This window comes from Crinia signifera, chromosome 12 (assembly GCF_055691185.1).
Source record: "Crinia signifera chromosome 12, ASM5569118v1, whole genome shotgun sequence".
Classification (NCBI taxonomy): Eukaryota; Metazoa; Chordata; class Amphibia; order Anura; family Myobatrachidae; genus Crinia; species Crinia signifera.
The window spans coordinates 13,671,731-13,690,941 of record NC_139228.1 but is presented as its reverse complement, the minus strand read 5'-3'; the positions used below and the strand labels follow the sequence as shown (position 1 = coordinate 13,690,941).

At 47.7% G+C, this 19,211-nt stretch overlaps 1 protein-coding gene across 3 annotated transcripts; it reads left to right on the top strand.

Annotated features, from left to right (window-relative positions):
• The first annotated feature begins 1,672 nt into the window (after positions 1-1,672).
• On the top strand, positions 1,673-18,136 carry LOC146049776 (SLAM family member 5-like). 3 transcript variants are annotated; one of them, XM_083166391.1, is made up of 6 exons: positions 1,673-1,749; positions 8,891-9,214; positions 10,258-10,539; positions 13,993-14,031; positions 17,773-17,861; positions 17,979-18,136. In XM_083166391.1, the coding sequence occupies exons 1-5, from the start codon at positions 1,692-1,694 to the stop codon at positions 17,856-17,858; spliced, it is 789 nt and encodes a 262-aa protein (XP_083022517.1). In that variant the 5' UTR covers positions 1,673-1,691; the 3' UTR covers positions 17,859-17,861; positions 17,979-18,136. The 3 variants fall into 3 exon arrangements, with proteins under 3 accessions (XP_083022517.1, XP_083022518.1, XP_083022516.1); XM_083166392.1 differs by having other exon boundaries at positions 17,948-18,136; XM_083166390.1 differs by having other exon boundaries at positions 17,773-18,136.
• The last annotated feature ends 1,075 nt before the right edge of the window (positions 18,137-19,211 follow it).

Sequence of the window (19,211 nt, the reverse complement as noted above, 5' to 3'; positions counted from 1 at the left end):
CAGAACCACAAGTGACGTACTTAGCTCCACCTGTGCATCTTTTAAAGTGGGTCAGTAATACCCCTTTTACACCAAAACACCAGGTCAAACCCAGGTTTTTGGACCCAGCTTCAACATGGGTGCGACCCAGCATTTGATACCTTTTACCCCCCAGCACTTGCCGCGCTGGGTGCAGGAGACCATAATGGCATAGGAGTCAAAATTAGTAATACTGTCTTTGATACATATTGTGTTAGACTGTCGATACTGTGTAACTTTAATACGGATTGGGTTGACTAGTTTAGGGTTATGTATTAGCTTATAACATGTCTGCACTGTTTATTATGGTTCTGTCAGCAACAGGATTGTATTTACTGGCCTCCATGAGTGATCATTTACGTACCTACTGCTATTATGCAGGATACATGACTACTTTGTATAGTTTAGGATTGATAGTGAACAACTTGTTTCAATGTATCGCTGTTTGTATGTATTTTTGTATTGTATTTTGTAACCATGGTGATGGTAGCACGCAGCCCTACGGGACTGACGTCATCTTCCGGCGTCTGGAAGCACGCTGGATCTCGTACGCACTGCGGTATATAAATGTTTGTACGTGATTTTTACCTGTTATGCCTCACGAAAATGTCCCAATAAAGGACATTGAAACGTTGCACCACGATTTCGTGTACAACATCTTTCTTCCTGCCGTGAGTGCTGCACCACCAACCTGAAGTATCTACTATTCCAGTGAAGGCACCCGGTAAAGTACCTGACTTGTAAGCAGACCCTTGCTACATACAAACATACATACATACACACAGGAAGAAGAGAGAGAGTAGTGCAACCGAACGAGTAATCATAAAGGTAATTTACTTGTAAAATCAAAAGCTCACATACATGATAAAAAGCAGCAATCAGCTTGCCCAACATGAGAGTCCTTAGACCAGGCATGTCCAACGTTGGCCCTCCAGATGTTTTGAAACTACACATCCCAGCATGCTTTGAAATAGTTTTAGCATTGTCTAATAGCAAAACTGTGGCAAAGCATGCTGGGATGTGTAGTTTCACAACATCTGGAGGGCCAACGTTGGACATGCCTGCCTTAGACGCAGCCAGAGGATGGAGGAAGCCGGGACTCAGGTCCCCACCGTCGGTGCTTCTCTATTCGGACCAGGAGACCGGACGGTCTATGCACGATGCTGTGTGAGAAGGTAACCACGCCTCTACCCGTTTCGTCACATGATGGACTTAAGTCACACCTCCTGACGAAGTGCAGTGAGCCCCGCGAGGGGACGCAGATACATGTATTCCACCTCCACTGTTAGGGCTCGCTGCGCTCGGCACGGAATTCATGTAAAGGAATCCGCGTCCGCTCGCCACGCTTCGGGCTCGGAGGCTCGCTGCGCTCGCCACACTATATAAAATCAACTCCATGCATAGTGGATAGTGGGGTTATGAACAGGTACAAAATCGCATCAAAACGCATGCGATATATCTGCCGCTGTGAAAGTAAACAAGTACCAAAAAATAAAATTAAAAATATATTATACATACAAAAAAAAAAAATGTAAAAATTAAAAACAGAAAAGAAAAAAAATACCAAGTCAGCGTTGCCAGTCGTGGTTTTAGCCCCCTCCCCGGATTAGACATCTAATCTGGTCACGGAATAAGGGAAGTACACAGTGCAGTCTCTCTGTCCTCAATGAGCGATGCAGCTGTGCGCAGTAACAACCCTCAGTGCCCTACTCGCAGCTGTGATAGCCTCAGGTAAGGCAACACTTGTATTTTACTGTATGATAAGCTGGAGTGGACACACACTATAAGATTACATCGGTCAACACAAATTTTAAGCCTGAGTTCTGCATATCTGATTTAATCCACATTACTAATTAAAGAAAAATTGGTTTTACCCGAAATTACGGATTTTAAGAAAAAAATTCCTATCAGATCTCGATGAATGCATTCACCTTGCTCTTCCAAATAGGCACTGATATCAAAACTGGTCCATGTAACATATGTAGGATTCTAATGATCATTGTAAAAGGGAAAAAGCGAAGTTTTTTTTTTTTTTTTTAAAGAGGTTTTGGTTATTTTTTTACAAAAAAGAATCACAAAATAGTCATTAAAATAAAGACTCAAATTTATATATATATATCACTGGTGAAGACACAGAGTATTAGTCTGCACAACCACAGAGAGGACCAGCACTCCCAGCAAATAGTCAATCAAGCACTCTCGTGCATAGTTTATTCAGCATGTTAGAAGATAAAGGCAATACTCATCGTTGAAGGAGTACAGCGGGGCTGAAGACAGCGGTGGGTACAATTATCCACAATTGCCCTGACGGGCCGTTTCGGAGCAAAGGCTCCTTCCTCATAGGGCATCAATTGCTAACTAACTCTGAACAAACTGATATAGCACCAGGTAATGTGGCTCACCTGTTCCTGGGCGGTCCGTCATCTCTCCGTCTGCACGTCTCCTCAGCTGCATACCTTCCGTCCATTTTCCGCACGCTGTCAGGTCGTCCTCTGTCGATGACGTCAGACGCCGGAACTAACATGCGTACTCGTGTTGCAGAGGACGCCGTCTGAGTTCCCGTGTCCCGGAAGTGACGTACTCCCACGGTAGCTATGGTGACAAATAATACAAAAAAACAAAAAAATCAAATGAAGTAAACAAAACAAGAATAACTCACAACCACATAAGCCGTAACCACACTGATAATGGGTAGCTGACTCCATCATGTGGTTTTATACCAACCAATTATTTCACCATGCCTGACTAGGTTATGATCAGGAATAGAAAAGGGCAGGTATGGACCCTGGGGTCCCATCTTGAAGAATCTAATCTGTATGCTGCGATATTGTTCTTGTGATAATCTTATTATTCTTCAAGATGGGACCCCGGGGTCCATACCTGCCCTTTTCTATTCCTGATCATAACCTAGTCAGGCATGGTGAAATAATTGGTTGGTATAAAACCACATGATGGAGTCAGCTACCCATTATCAGTGTGGTTACGGCTTATGTGGTTGTGAGTTATTCTTGTTTTGTTTACTTCATTTGATTTTTTTGTTTTTTTGTATTATTTGTCACCATAGCTACCGTATATATATATATATATATATATATATATATATATATATATATATATATATAATTTTTTTTTTTTTTTTGACCCTTCTCTTTCCAATCTGGTTGGTTGGAATGAGAGTCTGGGAACAAATTTCAACTCAACCATTTACTTTCAAAAGCTGGAAATGGACAGAAATGACCAGATATTAATTCCAACCAGTCAGATTGGAAAGATAATCTTAGTGTGTAACCAGCTTAAATGTTGTGGCTATGGGATGCACAGCACGTCAGCATGCTGACAATATATATCCAATCCCTTACGATATAAATGCCCCATACTCCTATCTGTCTCGTAAGGGAAAGGGGCAGAATGATCTGCAGAGAAGTGTGTTGGCGGATGAACAATTGTGGTCAGATCAGCCGCTTGCTACTTGTATCTGGGGCTAATAGAATCCTCTGTGCGCAACCTGCGCTCTGTTCTCCAAACAGCGGTAACCTCATCCTATACACTGTGTATGAAGAGTGACCAGATGAGGTTACATTATGACTCAGACAAGAGACGAGCGTTCCTGTCCTTTTGGTATTATAGTGCTCAGACAAAAGCCTTAAAGTATCACAATTAATGTAACCGCACATTTCCTGTGTTCCATTTACAGCAGCGACATTAATATAGATATAGTATTTCCAGTACAGTATCTAGCCTCAATATTCCGGCACAGCGCCAGATGCCTGGTGCGAGTGACCACCAGGCACCGTACAAATCTGCTAACATCCGGTGTCTTGTTTTTGCTGAAAATGTGTCATAGGTGCGACACAATGCAGGGGTTGGGCAGTGACAACACATCACCTATCCAATGGGCCATCCACTGAATTGAATCGGCTGACCTGCCAACTTGGGCCCCCGAAAAATTGTAACTCAGAGTTGGCAATAATTATTCTCCATGGTCACGGATGAGTGTGAATTGGTAAATATCCAACCAAGTGCCAACTTGGGAGAACCATTGAGTCCACACAAACTCTTTGGTAAAAGAACAGAGTATTTAAGGGGCAGGTAAGGGTGGGAGTAAATGAATGGTAGATACAATAAGGGTTGGGGGCCACCACAGACAAATGGAATAGTCTGTTTACAGTGATGGATCAAATAAAAAAATATAACAACGTAAGTGTGTGCACACTCAACCCACAAACATCTTTAACGCACAATCTGCTGACGCACCTGCCTCTTTTCACAGCACTTTGGTAAAGCAAACTAAACCACAATTTAATACTAGCCAATGCTAAACATCCTACAGTACCTATGCAGGGTGATAAATGGAGATGGTTGGTGCACTTATTGAACCCAGGCCACGTGTTGTGGTCCATGTACGCTGGCAATGCAGTTCTGCTGCTCCCAGTGGTTTTACCCATGCAGATAATATGCACTTGCTGCGAGACTATTGGCAGTGTTGCCTAAAATCTGGCACACCAAGGAGAACGCCACTGCATAAATAGGACACATCTGTACTCGTTGGCGCTGATAGTAGAACGTGAGGCTATTAATGTGTAAGTAATACTAGGCAGTATAGAAGATATTTAGAAGATGAGTAACCCTTACTTACATAAATGTTGGCTAATGCGGGGTTTAGGATCTAGGAGACCAGGTGATAGAACAAATACTTTACTCAAGAGCAGAGTTTCATATAGTAAAAACAAATGATGGAAAATGCATAAAAAGATACAAACAATCTATAAAAACAATAAAATATATATATATATGGTACTCTTTACCTAGAACGGCGCCGCCGATCAAAATCGTGGTCATCGCGGGTAAAAATCGCGGTGATCGCGGTAATCGCGGGCATCGCGGGTAAAATTGGATGGTCGCGATGCCCGCGATTACCGCGATCACCGCGATTTTCCCATAGGAAACAATGTTAAAAAGCCTGATTGACCGCGATTTGACACTTAAATGCCTCAATGGACCCGATTTTGGCATATAAATCAATGTAAAATGGGCCACACAGCCCAAATAGGGCCAATGAACCGTTAAATGTCCCCCCAAATTTTTAACGCCACCCCACGATCCACGCCAACCCGAAGCGTGGCGAGCGCAGCGAGCCCGCGAGGGGCGGCGGTACGCGTCCTCCGACCTTTTCATGCCCTACTATCCACGTCGGCGTGGTGTGAGAATATAATAGTGTGGCGAGCGCAGCGAGCCACCGAGCCCGAAGCGTGGCGAGCGCAGCGAGCCCCGCGAGGGGACGCGGATACCTTCACAGGTAGACGCGTCCCATCGCGGGCTTCACAGGTGTCCGGGTCGCCACGGACACCTGTGAAGCCCGCGAGGGGACGCGTCTACCTGTGAAGGTATCCGCGTCCCCTCGCGGGGCTCGCTGCGCTCGCCACGCTTCGGGCTCGGTGGCTCGCTGCGCTCGCCACACTATTATATTCTCACACCACGCCGACGTGGATAGTAGGGCATGAAAAGGTCGGAGGACGCGTACCGCCGCCCCTCGCGGGCTCGCTGCGCTCGCCACGCTTCGGGTTGGCGTGGATCGTGGGGTGGCGTTAAAAATTTGGGGGGACATTTAAGGGTTAATGGGCTCTGTGGCCCATTTAACATTGATTCCTATGGCCAAATCGGGTTGATTGAGCCATTTAACACTAAAATCGGGTCCATCGCGACTTTTAACATTGTTCCCTATGGGAAATCGTGAGCATCGCGTCGCGGGCATCGCGGGTGCGTTTATGTGCGGCCGCGACGCGACCGACACAATTTTTATGTTTTACATTGATTTCAATGGCAAATCGCGGGCATCGCGTCGGTCGCGTCGCGGCCATACATTAATGTACCCGCGATGCCCGCGACGGGCGCCGCACTAAGTAAAGAGTACCATATATATATATATATATATATATATACACATACACACACACACACATACATATATATATACTAGGTGATTCATCGTGCCCTACGGGCGCTCTTCACACCGTCGTAAGGGGCTGCGCCCCCTTCATTTGTGAACATTTGTATATGAGAAATATGGTTAGAATTGTATGTAAGATGCCTGTATTGCAACTTGAGTTGAGCTATTTTTGTGCAGGCTCTAGCAGGAACTGCAGGAGCCCTTTTTCTAGCTCACTCTTTCTGACAAAATATTTCTTAGATGGACAAAACCATGTGCACTGCTTCTGCCAGTGGGTGAGGGTCCAGCGTGGCAGCACAGGAGTACAGGATGGTGGCCCTTAGTCAGTGTCTCCTCCTACTGGGTGGGAGTTAGTGTCCATGAGAGCAGGAGGCTGGGCTATGAGGCATGATAGGGGCATGTGGGCAAAACAGCGTCAGCGACTCCCCAGTGGTGGAAGTTACGGTTCAGGAGAGCAGGAAGTTGGGTAGTGATAGGGGTGTGTGAGTATACGGGGGACTAAAGAGGGGCTTAGAGGTGCTGCCGTGGGTGGATGCCGTGAATAGCGGGAGGGGGGGGGGTCGCAGGGGGGGTGTGGTTTCCGCGAATTGTGGGAGGGGGGGCGCGGGGGGTTGCAGTGAATCGCGGGAGGGTGGGGCGCGGGGGCGGGGGGTTGCCACAATGACAGGAGGGGGGGTCAGGGGTGGGGAATCGCGGTAGGGGGGTTGTTGGGGGAACGGTGAACAGCGGGAGGGGGGGCCCGGGGGGTTGGCGCGAATCGTGGGAGGGGGGGTCGTGGGGCGCTGCAATCACAGGAGGGGGGGTGTCACGGGGTGGGGCCGCGAATCGCGGGAGTCAACGGGGGTGCCGCGAATTGCGGGGGGTGTGCTGCAAATCGCGGGAGGGGGGTCGCAGGGGGTGCCGCGAATCGCCACAAGAAAAAATCAACACAGAAAGTTGAACACATGTAAATGTTGACATAAGTGTGGCACTTCATCGGTGTCCATGTCGACACATGAGAATGAATATGAAAACATTAAAAAAAAGAAAAATAAATCTTCAAAAACCTGTCAACCTTTTTCATTGTCGACCATAGCCGTGCCAGTGTTTTGCATGTGCCATTTAATCCTGGGGTTGCCGTGAATCGCGCGCGGGGGTGGGGAGGAGGGAGGAGGTGAGGGGTGTCCGTGAATCATGGGAGGAGGGGTCGTGGGTGGATGCCGTGAATTGCGCGGGGGGGGGGTGTGGGTGCCGCGAATTGTGGGGGGGGGGCGCGGGGGGTTGCAGTGAATTCGCGGGAGGGTGGGTCGCGGGGGCGGGGGGTTGCCGCAATGACAGGAGGGGGGGGTCAGGGGTGGGGAATCGCGGTAGGGGGTGTCGTGGGGGGCACCGTGAACCGCGGGAGTGGTTGGCGCGAATCATGGGAGGGGGGGTCGCGGGGTGCCGCGAATCGCAGGAGGGGGTGTGTCACGGGGTGGGGCCGCGAATCGCGGGAGTCACCGGGGGTGCCGCTAATTGCGGGGGGTGTGCTGCAAATCGCGGGAGGTGCCGCGAATTGCCACAAGAAAAAATCAACACAGAAAGGTCAACACATGTAAAAGTTGACATAAGTGTGGCACTTTATTGGTGTCCATGTCGACACATGAGAATGAATATGAAAACATTGAAAAAGTGAAAAATAAATCTTGTCAACCTTTTTCATTGTCGACCATAGCCATGTCAGTGTTTTGCATGTGCCATTTACAGTAATCGTGGGGATGCCGTGAATGGGGGGAGGGAGGGAGGTGCATGCCTCCCAACTTGACCCTCTCCAGGAGGGACACATTGCTCTGTTTCTGGACATTCTTCTTAATTTATGGATTACCATCACCTGTGCTTAAACACCTTTCTTATCAATTACCCTGTTTAAAACAGGTGATGACAATCATAAATTAAGATGGAAGTCCACAACCCAGCGTTACAGCTCCAGACACACTTTGAGTGACAGATGTAGCCAAATATATAAGAGATATATTTATTTATTTATGATTGGCAGCCACCAGCACAGGTTTTGCCTGGTACATTGTCCATAAATAATATGAATTCATCGTGGTCCACCAACCCAAGGCACCCCTGCAAGTGTCCTGAGGCACCCCATGGAGCCTAGGCACACAGTTTGGGAACCACTGCCTTAGTGCATGCATTCAGACAAATGAATAACTGGTGGACGACCCTCCTGCCCCAGATGGCGATAGACCATCCTCTGCTCCCTAGATGCTACCACCGCACACCTGTACCTGGAGCCCTGCTCTTGGGAAAAGGTCTGGTTAATCTTTTCCATTGATGGTGGATCTAAATTACACGAATGGGATGCTGGCTGGGACTTGTAGTTCCGTAAACAGCTAGCTATTTAATGGTTCTCTTTCTAAAGCACAGACAGACAGTCTCTTCACTCTGCCAGCTTGTAAATGTGGAACGATTGCATGCTGGGCCCGGTAGTTCCACAGACAGCAGAAAAGGGAGAAGTACAGCTTCTCGCCACTATAGATCATGCATGTTGCGAAACTACAAGTCCCAGCATGCCTTCCCACAGTTTTGCTATTAGGGAATGTTAAACTATTGCAAGGCATGCTGGGATGTGTAGTTTCACAACAGCTGGAGGGCCATCGTTTGGACATGCCTGCTGTATATTGTAGCTTATGGGCAACTCACCAGGTTTCTGGCCAGGCAGAGGATTTGCCCCGATAACCCTCCCAAGAAATGGCCATTGTGCATGTGCAATCAGTGACGGCGCATGCGTAAACCCCCCAGCAGCCGGAATCGCACGGTGCATTGGCGGCATTATGTAGGCCATGGCATCAGCCTACGTCTTGATTTTATTCAGTACTAGAAGACCTAAATATCATCATCATCATCATCATCATCTATCTCACCGGTAATAAGTAACATAATACTTTCTATCTCCAGGCAGCCAGGCTCGTCTTCCTGTCCCGGTGACTGGCCTGCTGCACAGAGCAGTCACTATGTCCAACCCGTGGAATCAGACAAGTCCTGTACAATCGGTGACCTGGGTGTTTGTAAAGAATGGAAAGATGACTAAATTCCTGGATACTAGTGAGCGGCCTTATTACATATATAACACTCCGTTCTCTGGTCGCCTGGAAGTGACGGACGACGTAATGACAGTAACTATTAAGGATCTGAGAATGGAGGACAGCGGAACGCTATCCTCAGAAATTACTTACAAAGACGGAAATTACGCTATATTTTCCTATAACGTCACAATCTATGGTAAGTATGGTCACTGAGGGCCTGATTCAGAGATGGTCGCTAAACCCATCGCAACTGGATCTCCATACACAGCGGTCCTGCAAAAACATTGTATTGCTGCAGCCAATGGGGTTACACACACATTAATGCACACTGACAGCTTATTATTCTGCATCCAAGTTCTCACTGGAACTGCCAGCAGTAAGCAAGCATTGTGACACATGAATTTGTCAGAGCAGTCTAGCTGTGCTTCCATTTGTGTAAATAAGAGGCAAATTTTGGATGAGAAAAGCCCTCACATGATAGGTGCGACTGCAGCCAGAGTGCATGAGAACCCCCAGAGACAGGATATGGCTTTGGGACCAATATAGGCCTAGGTCATGTCAATCACCCAGTGGCGTATCTAGTATGTTTATAGGGTGTAAAACGCATCGGATCAGCAGTGCTTGGAATCAGGACACTGTTAGCGCTGTGATGCGTCTGTGATGCAAATAAATCAATGTGATTTGCCAGTCATTACGCTCCATTGTGGAATGGCACAGCCGCTAGCGCATATGAACAAAATCGGCCCCATCATACAAATGACTGCCCCGTGTTTCCCTGACCAGTTGCCGAAATGTGGCTCTTGTGTTCTTAAATTGGGACACACACACCGATGACCGGTGGTTGGGATACCGGCAGTCAATGCCGGCATCTCCAAGGAGGGTTCCCCAGCAGTATACTTACCCTCCCCGTCCCCCCCCAACCCTAACCCTCTAGTAACCTTACACTCCCGCTCCACCCAACCTGACCCTAATCCTCCTTCCCCACAGTCTAGCCCTAATTCTCCCTCTGACCCTAACACCCCCCCCCCCCCCAGCCTTTCCCCAATTTCCCCCACTAGTACCTAAAATCCCCTCCCCCACTATGCCTAGTCTGGATGCCAGCATCGGTAAAGTGAACGCCAGGATGCGGATGATTGGATTTCACCCCATTACCTGGCTACACGGCAATGACCATTATAGTCTTACATGATGATTATTTGGATAATTTCTGATTATAGTTGTGTTTTATTCTGATTACAGAGCCGGTCCCTACTCCATATATAAGGGCTGACAAGAAGATTACAACCAGTGACTGGTGTAATGTGACTCTGCATTGTTCTGTCCCATCAAACACATCAGCGTTGTCCTATACCTGGAGATACAGACACGGAGACTCCGAGTATCCGCTGTATAATAATGGTGACATCGCCCAGGTGGCCCTGCAGCCGGAGTCCTGGGACATGGAGATCCTGTGTGCAGTACAGAACCCAGCGGATGAGAAGAACGTCTCTATACGTGTACATAAGGAATGTCCGTTACTAGGTGAGACCAAGGAGGAGAATTGGGGCAGCCACTCGTGTACCCTATTGGGGAAGCCACTATCCTTCTCCAATTACATTTTTAGAACCACAACTACTGCAAATTTGCAGCCCCTGAAAGCTTGCTTGGTACTCATTGTAAAAGTCAGGAACGTTCCCAACAAAAGGAGATGATTCGGTACTTGTTTCCTAGCACGGCGCCACCGATTTTGATTGTAGTCATCGGGTCGGAAAAATCGCGTCGATCGCATGCCAACCAAATCGCATGCGATGGACCCGATTTTTACATCGGAATCAATGTAAAATGGTCCCTGAGACCCGATTTTACACTCACAACACTTTATTAAATCAACTCCAGGCCGACATGGATAGTAGGGGTATGAAAAGGTCAGAGGACGCGTACCGCCGCCGCTCGCCACAATTCGGGTTGGCATCAATAGCGGGGTGGCGTTAATAATGACGGGGGCATTAAACATACTTTACAACTATATTCAATGTGAAATGGGCCATATTGGCCCATTTCACATTGTCACCTATGTAAAATCGCATTGATCACATTATAATGGCCCGCGACCGACACGATCAACCCGATTTTCACTTTAAAAATAATTTAACATTGAAGTCTATGAAAAAATCGCGTTGATCGCGTTGCGGCCCCTTATTAAGGGCCGCGATGGACGCGATCAACGCGACTTTCTCTTTCACCGGCAAATTAGCTGGTGATTGACAGAAAATCGGGTCCATCGCGTTGATTGTATGCCTTAAGTACCTTAAACTTAAGGCATACAATCAACGAGACGGGCGCCGTGCTAGGAAACAAGTACCGGAGATTCTATAGAGGAAGGTGCTTGTGTGCATGCTCCATCGGGACCCCCGCCTCTCCAGACTGCACTGCTGTAGTCTGAGCATAGCGGACCCTAGCACTGTCTCAGGGACCATGCGCAGGTCTCTCTGGAAATTGGGGGGGCGCACATGGAAGATGTACAAGGTTTGCACCAGATAACCTGGACTTTTATTTAGGCTGTAAGAGCCAGTCTGATAATGCGAAAAAAACTGTATCATGATTCTTTTTGGGGGTAGATGTACCAAGCCTTGGAGAAAGAGAGATAGAAAGCACCAACCAATCAGTTCCTAACTGTCATGTTACAGGCTGTGTATGAAAAATGATAGATAGAAGCTGGTTGGTTGGTACTTTTTTACCATCCAAGGCAAAGTACTGTCTCCAGGTCCAATCTAACATAGGAAAATAATCTAATGGCAACGTAAGGTTTCACGTGTGGCTGATGTTACCATAGTTGGCAAAGTAACACTGAATCCCCGACATGTAGAGCGGATATTGGAAGGGATTCAGTGTAAAGGTGCCCATACACTAGTAAGATTTATCTTCAGATCTGGCTGGTTGGAACGAAAACATGGTTATGGATGAGTGACAGTTTGTCAGTTTTCCAGCATTTCCAAGCAAATGGTCAACTGTCATTTGCTCTCATCCATAACCATGTTTTTGTTCCAACCAGACAGATCTGCAGATATATCTGCGTGTGTATGACCACCTTTACTCTGAGGTAAATTTTAGCGGGAGCACCAAGAAGGTAACAGGGATGTGGTTAGGTATGCTAGGGATGGCAATTGTGTGATGTGTGTCTCAGCAGACACCACAATGGAGGAGTGCCAACCTCCAAAAAATACAACAAGAAAGTAAAAAGGGACCGTGTGGAGCTTAGTAATACAAAATAAAACAATCACAATTAAATAATGAATACAAAAAAAATAGAAAAAAGAATATCAAATCTGCAAAAAAAAAAATATTTTACATATACATACAGTACATATACTGTACACACACATCAACATATATAACCACCCGGGAGTATCATGTTAAAATGTATACTTCATATTCTCGCTAGCATTTTCTTATTGGTGTTCCATTTATATGACATTACACCACCTTAATAAATGGATAGAGAAGTGTTGGTAACTCCTGATTTATGAACGACTTTAGTTCGACCTGTGAACTAAATGGGTTAAACAGTAAGCAATGAGATGCCCATAGATGGTCTTTTAAGAGTCAAGTCCCGTATTTGAGTTATTTCCAAACAGCATTGGGGTACAGGGGGTGAAAAGTGCTAGAAGCGGCCCCAATTGTGACCGCTTGGTGCCATTGTTTGCAAATCTCTGCACTAAGTGATACTCGCACAGATTTTATGCTGAGATCATATAGCGCTCCTTTGTAGTAAGAAAGTGTCCGGCAAAGTGATGGGAGTGGTGTAGTATGCGGTTTCCGATGTCCGCCAAAGCACCCCACTGATTCTAGCAACGTTCGCGTCCCGGCTCTAGATGCCGCTGGCTGCTCTCACCGGCAGCGAGTCTGATGCCATGTAGGGAGGGTAATGCTGCAGATGCAGCTATCTAGCTGCCGCTCAGAGATTCTGCTCTGAGCATGTGACTGCTCGCGGCTGAGTGCTTTTGCCACTAGTGGAAAAACCTGGGACTATGTAAAAACCGGACCCGGACATCAAAATCTGCATTCCGGAGCTTGTAGTGTCCGGTCCGGGGGGATGCTTGTGATAGCTTTCAACAGGGGCATGGGGAAGGGGAGATAACAGCCTCCAGGTGGTTTCACACACTCCGGCTGACGCCGGGCGGTGAAAATCTGCACGGCTAAGAAGCCGTGGCGTACACAGAAGTTTATAATGGTCGGGATGGCCACAGCCGTCCTTTCCAGTGGTGACAGCTGGCGGCAACTGGGCGGCTGTGTGAATGGGCACACTCCTGTCCATTGTTAACTACTGTGCATGGCTAGGCTTTTGGCCGTGCAGGGTTTCACCTCCCGGTGTCAGCCGCCGGAGTATGTGAAAAAGCCCCCCCCCCCCCCCCCCCCGTGTGGTCCGGACTGTTCCGGTTTTTGCAACATGTTCGGACCATACAGGGAGGCTTTATTCTCCTCCACTCCCTGGTGACAGCTGTCAAGTAAAGCCCCCCGGACCAGATGCTGCAAGCTCCGGAAACAGAGTTTGGTGTCCGGTCCAGAGACATGTCCGGGTCCAGTTTTTACCCATAACCGAAAAACCTCCATCGGCTGGTTGTAGGCTGTCAGGATAAGTCTGGCTGGAGATCGTCAGAGGCACAATTCCTTTGTGAAAACGCATTTTGCCATACACTGTGCAGCTTTTTCAATCCTGAAAGCTTTCATGACACCAACAGTGGCCATGTTGAAATATGTAAACGTAACCCTATCGATTCACTGGAGGAATATGGGTTACATGTTACCCAATAGTGCCTCCACCCAAGTTAGATTCAAGAGTATTTACATTTGCTAGAGAATGCAGACTTCAGATACAGTTTACATTATTATTATTATTATTATTATTATGAATCAGACAACTTTATAATGCATTAATCAAACTTTTACTTGCCAATAATATAATATAATATATACCTTCTCCTCCTCCTACCACAGGATCAATAGACGATATTACACTGGATTTCCAGTTAAAAGGTGAGAATATCGATCTATATTTATCTATCTCCATTACAGATTTATTAAACAAACTACATCTCTAAACCCTTAGAACGCCCTTCCTATACGTAGGTTAGACGCATGCAATACCCCCCAAAAAATATATAACTGTGTGCCATTAAGTAGGCTTCCCACCCTCCATCCCTCCCTCCCATTGTGTTGCAGTTTCTGGTTTTGACATTAGCTATTTGCGGTGGAAAAGAACGCCAGGTCACCAGTACAGGTGCAATTGTTTAGTTTAGGTGAGCTTGCACCCTTTCTGGTTGTAAGCTGTACCACCCTAAAGGGGCAGTAGCACCCAAACGGGTAGGTAGTCAAGTTAGATGAGTAGTTACCTTTTGTAGCTTCCACAAGTTTTATACCTTTTGTTTGTGCAGTCTGGCAGTTCTGTCTACAATGCCAGTTTGTTGTACTTGGGCATTTCAAAATGTCTGATTCCTGGCTGTCCTTTCTTGGCCACCATACATTCTTAACATTCGAAATAATAATTTGCATTTGAACAGCTAACAGTTTCTTTGCTAAACTCTACGTCTCAGTGCCTTTATTTAGAGTTTAAGGTTAAGTGATTTGCCCTGAAGACACTCCTTATTAGGGCAGATCCAGGATAAAATGACAGAGGGGGGGGGGGAACCATGATAGGAGAGGGTTTGGGAGGGGGAGGGGGGGTGTTAGTGGTGTACATGCTAAGAGAGCGGCGAGAGAGAGAGAAGAGAGCAGAGAGGGGGGCAGGAATGGGGTTAAAAAATAGACCCTGGTGTTTAAAGAACATAGGCCCACCTTGGTGAAAAAAAGTGAAGGATGTAGTGTCGTGTGTACGCCGAAGGCGCGCTCCGGAAAATGGGGTGTGGCCACTCAAAAGGGGGCATGTCCTTGAGTGTAGTGTACCACACCAGATACAACTTCTACATGTTATTCAACAAAATACTAGACCCCATTATACGTGTCCCTTACACATAATGCCACCCGGACTGAGCCAAAATTCACAATATGCTTCATAAACAGGGACATTGCGCGCCAAAGGCGTGCATTAAAAGTTTACACCATAATGCCCATTACATGTTAAGCCACACATCATAATGTCCATTTCGTATCATGCCAAACACCATAATGCCTATTAAAAATTATGCTGCATAAATGCTGCTTAACTACATGTTTATTGCCAAGTGTTTCATGCTCATTGCCAGGGGTTGTTGCTATGTGGGATTACATGCTCATTGCCAAGGGGGAATACATGCTCGCGGTAACTGTGGGGCCAATGAGAGTGGGGGGGGGGGGGATGCCCAGCTGTATTCAGAGCACTGCAGGTCCCGGCTAATAGAAATAATACCCCTTTCACATCAGAGAACACAGGGACTTACCAGGTTGGCCCCTTTTAAACAAGCCTTGTCCCCCCCCCCCCCATTTAACCGGCTATATCTTTGAAGCCAACTGACTATTTACATGAGACCAGTATTTCAGATAGAGCGCCTCTCGCTCTTGCAGGGCATGGCGGAAGATTCGCCATCCGCCATCCCCCGCCAGCCGCCGCACGCGCATCGCCTTACAATGGGGCTCCCCCGGGTTCCCGCCGCCCCCCAATACCCTGTCCGTCTCCCTGAAGCGTAGACGGACAGGGTTCCCGTCCCCCCGCCGATGGGAAACTGAGATGCGCGTGCGTGTGAGACGCACACGCATTTCAGTCAGATGGGACGCCTCCATGCCAGATTCTGGCGCTGGCGCAGCGCCAGCAAAAATGAGAGGCGATCCATCTGTATATTGAAGAACTGGCAGCCGTTGGAACCAGGTGAGGGTCAGAATTAGCGGGTCCCATGTTATCCTATGGGGAAAACATTCCAGCTTTGTCTGGCGGTATCTCTGGTTCCTGAGGGGCTAGCGATGCAGGGCTGGGCTCCGGTCCTCAGCTACTAACTGAGCTATGTCTGAAATGACAGGGGAGTATGTGCGCCCCCCACCCCCTGATTCTGCCCATGCTCCTTATCCTATAGAAGGTTTATAGCATTTCCACTACTGGTCTGTAGTTGCTCGCTTCTTCCTTGCTTCCACTTTTGTGTAGTCGTATCACTTTCACTCGTTTTACCTATATCTAGTGACTGGTTAAATAATTTGGTTAATGAAGACACCAGCACATCTTTAAGCTCTTCTAGTATCCTTGGATCGATCCCATCTGGCCCCATTGATTTATCCACTTTCAGTTTTAAGAGTTCCATTGGGCCTTTTTACTACGTAAATGTACTTTCATCTACCTTATTTTTATGAATGTCCCTGCAACTTATATGTGGCCCCTTTCCCGCTCCTCCTGAGCAAAAATAATTATTAGGGTGGTCGGCTTATTCCTTCTCCCCCTCCAATAATGGTGCCTCTATGTGAAAGAGATGAAGAAAGTGTTCCTCCTACCTCACGATCCCAGCGGCTACCAGCCTGCCCGCAAACTGTTATTAGATTAAGCTGGCTGGTAAATGCCATTCAATGTTTGCAAACTCACCAAAATGATACCAAACTACTCAGGTTCCCCTGCCACTGAGCACAGAAGAAGCAGTGAGAGCATGGACAGAACCTAGATGGTCTAACCCAGGGGTAGCCAAACCGAGTCCTCGAGAGCTACCAACAGTGCACGTTTTCCAGGTCTCCTCACAGAATCACAAGTGAAGTAATTAGCTCCACCCAGGGCCGGTGCAAGGCACCGGAGCGCCCCAGGCGAGTCAGGTTGGGGGCGCCCCGGTGCCGGGGGGGGGGTAGGTACCTGTCGTTCGGCGCTGTGTATTTAAATCTGGCGGCGGAGGCAGCGCCGCAGCGGGGGTTCCTGCAGTCCATTAAAAATCACGAGCGCTATCCGCCGGGCTATGCGGAAGCGCTTCTAGTGTGAAAACACTGGCAGCACGCTGATTGGCTGAGATCAGCGTGCGCCGTGCTGCCAGAGTTTTCACACTAGAAGCGCTTCCGCATAGCCCGGCGGATAGCGCTCGTGATTTTTAATTGACTGCAGGGACCCCCGCTGCCAGATTTAAATAGACAGCGCCGTAGGACAGGTACCCGGGCGGCACAAAATGCCGCCCTCCAGTGGCCGGCGCCCTAGGCAAATGCCTAGATTTGCCTAGTGGTGGCGCCGGCCCTGGCTCCACCCGTGGATCTATTAAAATATGTTAGTCAGTAATGAGTGCACCTGTGCTCCTGCGAGGTGAGCTGGAAAACATGAACTGTTGGTAGCTCTCGAGGACTGGAATTGGCTACCCCGGGTATAACCATACTCTATCAATAGTTTTGTATGGTACAGTAGGTTATAGGTTATTTTGCAGTAGGGTTTCTACTTATATGTTTGTTGGGATTATCTGGATATTTTGGCTTCTTGTACTTACTACACACCGCATATTTTTTGATTGATGAATAATTGTCAGCTACATTCTGTCAATATGAAAGTAGTGTTGTTAATTGATGGATCCATTAGATTAGATGGCAGTTAAATTCAGCTGCGTGGTTTAGTTGCCACATATGTACATTTAGACAACTGGGCTAAGGTTAGCCACCAGGCATATGCTCTGTGTCCCAGCACCCTGTTTCAGAATAAAGATCTGTATACAGTATTATTTTTGGTGATATTCCCCTCATCTTCTAGAATGCAGCCCTCTTACTGTATTTCCTCATCACATTATATTACAGTATATAGTCAGCCGATACGGTATACAAGGTCCAGACTCTAATACTGTGTCTGTTGGTTATCCCTAGGATGTTCCATCTTCCTGAGATCTGTCCTGACCGCATCGTACCTGCTAATGTGCATCTTATTCATATCCCTGTCTTACCGTTACTAGCAGGTAATGTGAAGGATTGTGATTCGCTAGTATTGGGTTTTATTTGCTTGAAGGATCATACTGTAACTCCTCCTACATCATCGTTGCAGTCATTAAAGTGCCTCTCTCTCGGTGCGCCAGGTCCAGCAAGAGGCCGATAGCATTATGCGTCTTTTTACCCGAAAATTGTGCTGCAAGTGGGGCAAACCAGAACACCATGCTGGGGATTTACTGCATTTCCAGACCGGTGCTCCGATGTGGAGGGCAACACCAGGCTACAGTGGGGTAACTGACACCGATCTGTTTTGCTTTGTTTGTTTTAATTAACAGTTGTTAATAAAGTTATTTTTATCATGAGGAGTCTCTTTTTACATACAATTCCATATTTAACAGGAAAGCTATTTTTTTAGGTTATTAAGCAGTGGGGTGTGACCTAGTGGGGGGGCATGGCCATGCCCCATCATGGATACCGGAGGGGGTGTGGCAGTGCATTTCTGGCAGAACCGGCGCTGCCTGATGGTGACACTCGTAGTCCCAGCTGCTGGCTCTCCCTGTTGCACGCCGCCGTCCGGGAATCCCTGCACCCGGACGGACGGCGGGTGCAGCGCCATCTGAGGCGGCGGATGCCGCGGCGGGGGACGTTGCCGGGCGGCGTCCCAAGCCTCACTCTGAGGCTAAGCGTCGGGGCGTTGCTAGGCAACGTCCCCGAGCTTCCGCCCGGCGGCCGGGAACGCGCGCGCCTGACGTCAATTTTGAATAAATAGCCGGCGTCTGCTGGGCACAGATGCCGGTTATAGTTTAGTCAGTGTTTAGCTACCTGGCTATTGTTCCTCCGGTCTCCTAGGTCCTTTTGGCTCCTGTTATCTTGGCTGTGGTTTCCCACTGCAGTCTTCCTATTCTCCAGCCTTCCAGTCTGTTGTTCCCGTGGTATCGCTTCCTGTCATCCCCAGGACTCCTCAGCTGTTTTCCTTCTTCAGTCTGTGAGCCTGCATCGGACCCACAGTCTCCATCATCCGTGGGTGCGCTAGGTCCAGCAAGAGGCCCATAGCATTATGCGTCTTTTTACCCGAAAATTGTGCTGCAAGTGGGGCAAACCAGAACACCATGCTGGGGATTTACTGCATTTCCAGACCGGTGCTCCGATGTGGAGGGCAACACCAGGCTACAGTGGGGTAACTGACACCGATCTGTTTTGCTTTGTTTGTTTTAATTAACAGTTGTTAATAAAGTTATTTTTATCATGAGGAGTCTCTTTATACATACAATTCCATATTTAACAGGAAAGCTATTTTTTTAGGTTATTAAGCAGTGGGGTGTGACCTGGGGTGTGGCCTAGTGGGGGGGGGCATGGCCATGCCCCATCATGGATACCGG